The sequence below is a fragment of the Chrysochloris asiatica genome, unplaced genomic scaffold (assembly GCF_000296735.1).
Source record: "Chrysochloris asiatica unplaced genomic scaffold, ChrAsi1.0 scaffold00002, whole genome shotgun sequence".
NCBI lineage: Eukaryota > Metazoa > Chordata > Mammalia > Afrosoricida > Chrysochloridae > Chrysochloris > Chrysochloris asiatica.
Window position 1 is genome coordinate 34,132,222 of NW_006408520.1, and position 11,974 is coordinate 34,144,195.

Below are 11,974 nucleotides of genomic sequence, written 5' to 3' on the forward strand. Positions count from 1 at the left end.
TATGCCACAGGTATTTTAAATACTAGCAGGGTCACCCACAGTAGATAGGTTTCAGCTGAGCTTCCAGGCAAAGGCAGAGTAGGAAGGAGGAGAGATGGACTACTTCTTAATATTTATTTAGTCACTTAAAACCTTATGAATAGCAGTGGACCACTGTCAGCAACAGAATATTGACTACTGAAACATGATGAAGAGCACCAGAATATTGTCAGATGTAGTGCCAGATGATAAACCTCTCAGGTGGAAGGCAATCCAAATGTAATTGAGGAAGAGCTGCCTCCTCAAAGTAGAGTTGACTGTGATGATGTGAATCAAGTAAAGCACCTGGGACCTTCCTTTGCTGATGAGGCACAACTCAAAATGAAGAGAAACAGCTGTAAATATCCATTAATAATCGGAACATAGAATGTACAAAGTATGCATCTAGGTAAATTGGAAATTGTTAAAATGGAATTGCATTCACCATCAAAAAGAACACTTAAAGACATCTTCAAGTACAGCACTGTCTATGATAGGATAATATCCACATGCCTACAAGGAAAATCAGTTAATACCCCTATTATTCACATTTTCACACCAACCACTAAAGACAATGATAATGAAATTAAAGAATTCTACCAACTTCTTCAGTCTGAAATTGATCAAACATGCAATCAAGATGTACTGATAATTACTGATCATTGGAATGCAAAAGCTGGAAACAAATAGGAAGGATCAGTATTTGGAAAATGTAGCCTTGGTATAAGAAACAATGTTGGAGATTGCATGAAAGACTTTTGCAAGATCAATAACTTCTTCATTGCAAATATATATTTTTTAAACAACATAAAAGACAACTATATGCATGAACCTCACAAGATGGAATACACAGAAATCAAATAGACTACATCTGTGGACAGAGACAGTGGAAAAGCTCGATATTATCAGCAGAAACAAGGCCAGAGGGAGACTGTGGAACAGACCATCAATTGTTCATATGCGAATTCAGACTGAAGTGGAAGAAAATTAAAACAAGTCCACAACAGCCAAAATATGATCTTGAATATATCACACCTGAATATAGAACCCACCTGAAGAACAGATTTGATGCATTAGACAGACGAGAAGGATATCACGTGGGGTAAGGTGGAGGGTCAGAGAAAAAGAGGAAGACATCCCAATGAGATGGATTGGCCACGTGGCAGCATAGATGGACTCAAGCGTGGAAACAGTAGTGAGGTTGGCCCAGGATCGGGCAGTGTTTCATTCTGCTGTGCATAAGGTCGCTGTGAGTCGGTACCAACTTGAAGTCACCTAACAACAACAACAATAACAAAGACTGAAGACCAGAAGAATTGTAGGATGACATCAAGAACATCATACAGGAAGAAAGCAGAAGGTCATTAAGAAGACAAGAAAGAAGGACAAAACCAAAAAGAGACTCAGACTTTCTTTTCAGCATACAGATACTAAAGCAAATCAAAGAAGTGAGGAGGTACAACAGCTGAACAGAAAATTTCAAGGTCAGCTCAAGAAAACAAAGTCAAATATTATAATGAAATGTGCAAAGACCTGGAGTTAGAAAACCAAAAAGGAATAACACACTTAGCAGTTCACAAGCTGAGGGAATTGAAGAAAAAACTGTAGCCTCAACTTGAGGTAATGAAGCATTCTATGGGGAAAATATTGAAGGATGCAGAAAGCATCAAAAGAAGATAAAAGGAATACAGAGAGTCGCTGTACCAAAAAGAAATGGTCGATGTTCAACCATTTCAAGAAGTAGCATATGATCAAAAGCCAATGATGCTGAAGGAAGAAGTCCAGTGTACACTGAAGGTACTGACAAAGAACCAGGAATGGATGGAATACAAATTGAAATCTTTCAACAATCAGTGGTAGTACTGGAGGCACTCACTCATCTATATCAAGATTTGGAAGACAGCTACCTGGCCAACTGACTGGAAGAAATTCATATCTGTATCCATTCCAAAAACAGGTGGCCCAACTGAATGTGGAAGTCATCAGCCAATATTATTGATATCCATGTGAGTAAATTTTTACTAAAGATAATACATTAACAGAGAACTTCCAGAGGTTCAACTCAGATTCAGAAGAGGACATGGAACAAGGGATATCAATGATGACATCAGATGAATCTTGGCTGAAAGCAAAGAACGCCAGAAAGATGTTTAACTGTGCTTTAGTGATCATGCAAAGGCTTTCTTTCGTGGTTCTAGAAGCTACGGACAACACTGCAAAGAATGATTATTCTGGAACACTTAATTGTGCTCATGAAGAACCTGTACATAGACCAAGAGGCAGTTGTTCGAACAGAACAAAGGAACACTGTGTGGTTTAAACTGGATGGTTTAATACAAAATGATGTACGCCAGAGTGGTATTCTTTCACCATACTTATTTAATCTGTATGTTGAGCAAATAATCTAAGAAGCTGAATTATATGAATGCAATATCAGGATTGGAGGAAGACTCATTAACAACCTGTGGTACAACCTTGCTTGCTGAAAGCGAAGAGGACTGAAAATACTGATGAAGATCAAATAACCACAGCCTTTGTCATGGGTTTAATTTCAATGTAAAGAAAACGAACATTCGTACCACTGGACCAATAAACAACATCCATATAAATAGAGAAAAGATTGAAGGTGTCAAAAGACTTCATTTTGCTTAGATTAACCATCAACACTCATGGAAGCAGGAGTCAAGTAAGTAAACAACATATAGCATTAGGAAAATCTGCTGCACAAAACCTCTTTAAAGTATTCAAGAGCAAAGATGTCAGTTTGAGGTCTAAAGTGTGCCTGATGCAAGCCATGGTATTTTCAATAACCTCATATGAATGCAAAAGTTGGCCAGTGAATAAGGAAGATCATAGTAGAACTGATACATTTGAGTTATGGTGTTTAAGGAGAATATTGAAAGTACCATAGACTGCCAAAAGAACCAAGAGATCTGTGTTGGAAGAAGCGCAGTCAGAGTGCTCCTTGGAGGCCAGGATGGCCAGACTTCATCTCTCATACTTGGACATATTGTCAGGAGGGACCAGTCCCTGGAGAAGAGTATCATGCTTGGTAAAGTGGAAGGATGGATAAAAAGAGGAAGTTCCCCAAGTAGTTGGATTGGCATAGTGGAAGCAGCAACCTAAGAATAACAACAATATAAATCAGAAAATTTTAAAGTCAAAATAAAACTATGAAAACAAGAAGCTGTGCAATGGAAGCTGCTCAAACTGAAAAAATCAATGCAAGTAAAACAGACTTGCCTGGTAAATGATTAAGTTACCAAGTGTCTAAGATAGAATAGATACCATTAAAAAATATAGTCAATATAATATAGAATGGAAAGGAAGGGTATAAAAAAATGAAACCTACATAAAGAAAGTAATAGATAAGAGAGAAAGTGGTGTTATAAAAATAAAGAACAAAATAATGGAACAGAACTACTATATAAAGTTATACTTAGAAAAAAATTCCTGAAATAAATGAGTAATGATTTTCATACTGAAAGTACTTGTATTTAGAAAAGTAGACCTAGAATTCTCATTAGCCTGATAACAAATTATTACACACTTAAAAAGTCCTGTACTGGGTCGCTATGAGTCGAAACCAACTCCACCGCACATAACAACAACAATAACAAAAAGTCCTCTAGATGTCCATTCAAAAATATAAATGACTTTACAAAGAAAAACAAATCAAGTTCTAAAACAAGACATTTTAAAGAAACTCATGGGGGGAAATGTGTCAAGTTGTCCTTCAATGTATTAAGTATTTAGAGTAAAGACTAACAATTCATCACAACTGGACCAATAAATAACATCATGAAAAATGGATAAAAGATTGAAATTGTCAAATATTTCATTTTGCTTGGACCCACCATCAACACTCATGGAAGCAGCAGTCAAGAAATCAAATGACATTTTGCATTAGGCAAACTTGCTGCACAAGACCTCTTTAAAATGTTGAAGACCAAAGATGTTAGTTTGAAGACTAACATGTACTTGACCCAAACCATGGTATTTTTCAACAGCCTCATATACAGCATGTGAAAGTTAGACAATAAGGAAGATCATAGAAAAATTGATGCATTTGAATTATGGTGCTGGAGAAGAATTTTAAAGGTACCATGGGCTGCTAGAAGAACAAACAAATGCTCCTTAGAAGCCAAGATGAACAGATTTTGACTCTCATATTTCAGATATATCATCAGGATATATTCTCCAGTCCCTGGAGTAGGACATCATGCTTGATAAAATAGAAGGTCTGAGAAAAAGAAGGACACCCCCAACAAGATGAATGGGCTCAAGTATAGCTGCAATTGTGAGGATGTTGGAGGACCATGTTGTATTTAGTTCTGTTGTACATAGAGTTACTATTGTTAGGAAACAACTAAATGGCATCTAACAACAAAATATGTAAAAACCATTCTTAGCTCACATCCCTTACACAATAGGTCACTCTTCTTAGTTTGTGTACTCCTGCACTAGAAACAAATTTATGCATGTAAAAAATAAGAGACTAGTGTACTCAAGGACTTTTCCTACCATAGGTTGAAGTTCATGATTGAAGAAATGATTAAAAATAAGTAGCAGTAAGGGTGAAACATTTAATTATTGATTTGAGACTAAAACAAAAGTGAGGGAACAAGAATAGAAGAAAAGTATATCTGTAAGTATCTAAAAAACACATCTAAAAAATAAAGGAAAGGAGAAGAGTGGGACAGAGGTAAAAGTTAAAACTGGGTTTTTGGTCCTGGTGTGGTGCTGTGGGTTAATGTGCCAGACAGCAAAGCCGTTTGAACTGCAAGTTCGGCGGTTCAAGCTCACCAGCTGCTCCTTGGAAATCCTATACAGGGTTGGTATGGGTCGGAATCGACTCAATGACACTTAACAACAACAAATTATAACAGGTGGAGTCCTGGGTGGTGCTGTGGGTTAATGCGCCAAACTGCAAAGCCATTTGAAATGCAAGGTTGGTGGTTCAAGCTCACCAGCTGATCCTCGGAAACCCTATACAGGGCTGCTATGGGTCACAACCGACTCGAAAGCACTTAACAACAACAAATTATAACAGTTGGTAGTCAGAGAAATATTTTAAAGGTATATTAAAAACAGAAACAACTTTTTGAAGAAAAGTGACTATCACAAATGTTAAAGACTTCGTTGTGTTTGGATCTACAATCAACATTCATGGAAACAGCAGTCAAGAAATCAAACGATATACTGCACTAAGAAAAGCTGCTGCACAAGACCTCTTTAAAATGTTCAAGAGCAAAGTTATCAGTTTGAGGACTAAGGTGCGCCTGACCCAAACCATGGTATTTTCAATTGCTTCATATGCATGTTAAGTTGGACAATGAATAAAGAAAACCACAGAAGAATGGAGGCACTGAGGTATGGTGTTGGACAAGAATATTAAAGTACCATGGAGTGTCGGCAAAATAAATCTGTGTTGGAAGAACAGCTAGGATGGTGAAACTTTATTTCTCATACTTCAGACATGTTATCAGCAGGGACTTGTTGTTGTTGTTAGGTGCCATCAAGTCAGGACCAATTCATAGCGACCTTATGCACAGCAGAATGAAACACTGCCCAATCCTGGGCCACTATCGTTGCCATGCTTGACCCCATTGATGTTGCCACTTTGCCAATCCATCTCGCTGGGAGTCTTCCTCTTTTTCTCTGCCCCTCCACCTTAACAAACATGATATCTTTCTCCAGTGACTGATCCCTCCTGACAATATATCCAAAGTATGAGAGACTAAATTTGGCCATCCTGACCTCCAAGGAGCATTCTGGCTGCACTTCTTCCGACACAGATCTGTTGGTTCTTTTGGCAGCCTATGGCACTTTCAATATTCTCCTCCAACACCATAACTCAAATGCATCAATTCTTCTATGGTCTTTTCTCATGCATATGAGGTTATTGAAAATACCACGGCTTGGGTCAGGTGTACTTTAGTCTTCAGACTGACATCTTTGCTCTTCAACACTTTAAAAAGGTCTTGCGCAGCAGATTTGCCTAATGCAATATGTCATTTGATTTCTTGACTGCTGTTTCCATGAGTGTTGATAGTTGATCCAAGAATGAAGTCCTTGACAGTGTCAATCTTTTCTATGTTCCTGAAAAAGGACATTATCCTTGGTAAAGTAGAGAGTCAAAGAAAAAGAGGAAGACTTCCAATGAGATGGATTGACACAGTGGCAACAGTAATGGGCTTGTACATAACAATTATGAGGATGGTGCAGAGCTGGGCAGTGTTTTGTTCTGTTGTGCAAGGGTTTCTATGTGTGGGAGTGGACTCAACAGCATCAAACAGCAATGACAATCACAAATGTATTAAAATAAAGGTAAACACCAGAGTTGGCAAAAGAGGTAGCAGCATGGAGCGATCACAGTGGGCTTCCCTGCCCATAGGACAAGTAAAGCTGAGTGTCTCTAGGCAGGAGGCTGACTTACAGAACTGGATACCCTTTGGGTATTCTAGCAGAGTCTAAGAACCTTGTAACAACTTTTCTAAGAAGGGCAGAGGCCAAGGGTCCTCTAGCTGAGTAACCTCTATTTTTCACATGTATAAAATACATAGTTATGATTTTTAAGCAATATAAGTGTTTTACATAATCAAAACAAACTTTGTTTTTCTGTTGAGAGCCATTAAAAATGAGCTAAATAAATGGAGAAATACACCAAGTTCATGGACTAGAAACCAAATGTTATAGAAATGACATATTTTCCTTTAATAGATTAAATTTTAACAAGTAAAAACAGGTGTTTTTGTATACCATGACAAGTTTATCTAAAATTCTTATGTTGTTTGTTGTAGTTAGGTGCCTTTCAGTTGGTTCCCACCGATAGTGACCCTATCGATAGTGACTTCCAAGAGGGGCTGGTGAGCTGTAACCGCTGAATGTGCAGTTCAAACCACCTTGCAGTCTAGTGCATTAGCCCACAGCACCACACCAGGACTCTGGGAAAATTCTTATAAAAGTACGAAAAACCAAAATAGCAAAAACACTCTTGTAGAACAATTTGAGAGACCTTGATCTAAACCCATTGCTTTTGAAGTGATTCCAACTCACATTGATTCTATAGAACTGAGCCAAATAAACAGCAGATTAATGAAAATAGCGATTAGAGATAATAATAATGAAAACTATAAAAAAAAAATGAGGTTTTAAACTTACATCAGAACAGACTTATGACAGTCACTGAAATAGAATCCCATCATTAAGTTGGAAACTACCTAGGCACCAGAAATCTTAGACATTTTAATCTATAATTTGATATCAGTTTCAGTATTAATATTATCTTACAATAACACATTTAAGCAAAAATCTTGAAATCATACCTGATTGTTCTCTCTTCTACCGACATCAGCAGTACCATCTTCACTTTTCCAGGGACACTGACTTAAAAGGAATGACATAGTTAAAAGTCATATTAAAATATGATTCCATGTATATTTGTTTTTCATATTTTAGAAATTTTATTTGACAGTCTGCAAATAGAAATATAACATTAAGAAAAATACTTGAAATAAAATGTTTCAAACTCGTTACTAATATAAACTGCATTTAGTATGTATTAATAAAATATTTCATTATGTTATAGCTAAATTCAAATTGGAGTCCTGGATGGTGCTGTGGGCTAATGTGTCAGACTGCAAAATTGTTTGAACTACAAGGTTGGTGGTTCAAGCTTACCAGTTGCTCCTTGGAAACCATATACAGGGTCACTATGGGTCAGAATCAATTCAATGGCACTTAACAACCAACAACAAATTCAAATCATATGTATACAAGATAAAATAACTATAAATATTATAAACAATTTTTATTTTTGTGTGTGAATGATAATGATAATTTCCCAAATCCCTTTTCCCAATTTCAAAAGACTATATGCAAAACTCACTTAAGTTTATCAGGGGCTACAAAAAGTTCATGGAAAAAATTTCATTGCCTTTTAAGTCTATTTTCCATGATAAACAGACTTAAAAGATTATGAAAATTTTTAAACAAGTGAAATTTTCTACGGAAAAATTTCATTACTTTTTAAGTCTGTTTTCCATGATAAATAAACAAGTGAAATTTTTCCATGAACTTTTTGAAGCCCCTTTGTATAATATTGAATGAAATGATATGAGTGTGAAACTCAAACACACTGATTGGTTCTACCCATAAAAGAGTCCTGGTGTAGTGCTATAGGATAAGCACTTGACCGCCACATCAGTTTGAACCATAAGAATGGCAGTTCAAATTCACAAGCTGCTCCCCAGAAATCCTAAACATAGAATTGCTATGAGTTGGAATAGACTCCAGGGCTCTTACAATTACAACCCACAAAAGAATCCAAGAGAAGCAGAAATTTTAGCTCTAACAAAGACAAATAAAGATAGGAAATTTTTTGTCATCAGGTTGCCCCTGATAACAGAAAGATTACAATATAAATAAATTTCAATACTAAATCATCACTCATTAATTTTGGAAAAATGCAAGCATACTACTAAGTAACAGTAATGATTGAAATCAAGGAATTTAAATGAAAAATATGAGTAATTTTACTCACACTTTTCCTCTAGTTAGAAGTCCTTATGTCAGTCCTTGGATATCTTATTTGTTTTCTTATACTTTAGAAGATGACATGTATAATCAACATCTATGATAATTACCTGTTTTTGTTGCTAAAGTAATCAGTATTTGACTCTTCCAATGATCCCAGCAATTCAGAATTTCTAATTTGATTTTTTCCAGTCTGGCTTTCTGCTGGAGTGGTTTTCCCCTCTGCTAGTACAGATGTTCATCCACGGCAAATAAAGTTTAGAGTATTGAGAAAATATTAAGATAAAAATTTGTTTTTATACTTTTATACCATAATTTTGCTTCATATTTCAAAACCTCCATGAATTAACTATACTTGGTATAAGACAACAATTTCTAAAGTGAACTTTATGAAACATTAAAGTGTTCAACAGCAAAGATATCAGTTTGAGGACTAAGGTGTGTCTGACCCAAGCCATGGTGTTTTCAATAACATCATATGCATGTGAAATGTGGACAGTGAATAAAGAAGACCACAGAAGAATTGATGCATTTGAGCTGTGGTATTAGAGAAGAATATTGAAAGCACCATGAACTGACAGAAGTACAAACAAATTTGTGTTTGAAGAAGTACAGCAAGAATTCTCCTTAGAAGCCAAGATGGCAAGACTTTGTCTCTCGTACTTTTGGCATGTTATCAGGAGGGACCAGTCCCTGGATGATATCATGTTTGGTAAATAGTCAATATTCTGTTGCTGACAGTATTCCACTGCTATTCATAAGGTTTTAAGTGAGTTAATATTCAGAAGTAGTTCATCTCTCCTTCTTCCTACCCTGCCTTTGACTGGAAGCTCAGTTGAAATCTATCTACTGTAGGTGACCCTGCTAGTATTTAAAATACCTGTGGCTAATGTCCACAGTAACACGCAAACCACCACAGTATGACAAACTGAGAGGCAAGTGGTAGTTCTGATTCATAGTATTCTTTAATTTCAGAAATTGCTTAATTTTATTTAACCTATAAATTGGCTTTAAAAAGTTCATAGAAAAATTATATAATAATTTAAATATATAAATTCTATAATCATTTAGAAAAAGATGAACCTATACTGAGTAATATCCAATCTGTCTAGGCGGGACTGATGAAAGGAAAAACAGATTGGTCTCTTGTGATATAATAGTGAATAACTGTTATCAGGACTGATTGTAAGGGTTGGAAATGTAAAGGTAGACGTTTTGTGGCAAGGAGGTGAGTGATTTACTTTGCAGTCTAGAAGCAGAGGTCCCTGGGACTTCCAAGGGAGAAGAGCAGAGAGTGAAAACCTACCCAGAGAAGCAGTGATGCCAGTAGCTAGACCTACCCAGAGAAGATGATATGGAGAGATGGAGCAGCTGGGGACTTTAGACCCAGAGAAGAGAGGGGCTGTGTGCTGACAAGTGGGAAGCAGGCTTGCAGGGTATACCCTGTGGTTGGTTGATGATGCATGGAGGGGATTGTAAACATGGCAATGAACCAATATAAGATAGGATGAATGTAAAACTAATGTTTTCCATGAAACTATCACATAATTCACAATAAAACATTTTTAAAAAAGCAACAACAAAAAACAATATCAAAATGTGCAAGGATAACCCCCATCTAGTTCTGTACATTTCTGAAGGTGGTATTTCCATCTCTCTAATCCTTGCCCTGGTGTGGCACTGTAGGATAAGCACTGGACTGTTACTCTGAACGTTGGTGGTTCAAACCCACCGGTCTTTCCTCAGAAACCCTATACAACGTTGCTGTGAGTTGGAACTTAACAGCACTTCCCTGAAGAATTCTGAAGTTTTGGCATCCTCAAAGAACTCAAATTGTATTCCTTTTAAATGTCGAGTTCAGGGAACAAAAAGAGGTCTTAAGGGGTAAAATTAAGGCTTCAGGTTGTAGGATAAGTTTTCCCAACAAAATTCTTCTATAGGAAAATGAGTAGGTGCACTGTCATGACAGAAAAAAAAAAAATTCCTAACTCTTTTCTCCCCAATGCAGCTTTCAATTTTCTTAAAACTTCTTCCTATTGAGTCCCTGCGATCGTCTTCTATCCTTCAAGAAAATCTGTCACTTCTAGAAATTCCAAATCACAATTGCCATAACCTACTAAACGTCATCTCTGCCTTGAATTTAACTGACCCAGCAGATTCCCTTGAAAGCCACGGTTTTGCTTGAACTCTTTTTTTTGAAGGCACTCTAATGAAACTAAGGTAAGTATATTACTAAGAGAACCTGGCTGCAGCCATCCACTGATCACAGAGACATGTTTTTAAGCATGTTTTGTTTGGAATAAACTCTTGCATGTATGAACTGGAACCCTAATAGCAATACTTTTTTACTTACTCTCATATGTAAAAAAAAAAAAAAACAAAACCAAAATACCCAAACCAGCTGTTGTTGAGTCTATTCCAACTCATAACATTACAGGAAAGAGTAGAACCTCTCTATAGGGTTTCCAAGGTTGTAAGTCTTTGTGGAAGCATATTGCCACATCTTTCTCTCACAGAGAAACTGATGAATTCAAACTGCCAATCTCTAGGTTAGCTGCCAGACACTTGAACCATTGTGTCATTAGACCTTCAAAAATAAGTGAAAAAATGGAATGAAAAGATATTGTAACTTCCATAGACTCTTGTCGACCTTGAGATGAGAGAGAGAAGAGGAAGGGCTGGTTGATCTGAAGTTTGGGGAGACTTGGGAACTTCTGAGCCCATGGACACTGACCTAGCCATGGAGCACTAGAGCTGAGAGTGAAGTGTCCAGCTTATATGAAGAGGGGGGAGACACACAAGAATGCCCAAATTTGCAGATAGTATCCATTTGACCTAGCTTTGATGGCTTGCTGACTAGAGCTCTACTAGAGGAAGATAAAGAAATTTGATAAAGGAAGCAAATGTAACTTATTACAGTTTGATGAACTTAGCCTATACTTATGGATGTGGTACCTCAAAATACCAACCAAGAGGGAAGGAGTCTTCACATCAAGGATCAAGCCTGTCCCTTCAGTACACAAGGTTGATGCTGTTGTTGTTAGGTGCCATCGAGTCGCTACCAACTCATAGCGACCCTATGCACAACAGAATGAAACACTGCCCAATCCTGGACCAACCTCACAATTGTCATGCTTGAGCCTAAATGCTGCCACTTTATGAATCCATCTCTGGGAGTCTCCCTCTTTGTCTCTGACCCTCCACCTTACCAAACATGATCTCCTTCTCCAGTAGACGTCCAAAGTGTGAGAGACAAAGTTTGGCCATCCTATCCTCCAAGGTTGATAGGAATGGGCAAATTAGACATTAGCTACCTAAAATGGGGGTGTGGTGGGGTATGTATAAAGGCAAAAAGTGGCTGGCTTACAAGTTTTCAAGAGGGAGTATAGTTCCAAAGTGTGTGTGTGGGGCGGGGGGG

At 37.1% G+C, this 11,974-nt stretch overlaps 1 protein-coding gene across 1 annotated transcript in view; it reads right to left on the reverse strand.

Moving 5' to 3' along the window:
• Positions 1 to 11,974, reverse strand: part of SPATA1 (spermatogenesis associated 1) — a 68,534-nt gene that overhangs the window by 29,677 nt on the left and 26,883 nt on the right. Inside the window, 2 exon segments of the mRNA XM_006831077.1 lie at positions 7,347 to 7,407; positions 8,667 to 8,781. Of these exon segments, the coding sequence (XP_006831140.1) occupies positions 7,347 to 7,407; positions 8,667 to 8,781 (176 nt within the window).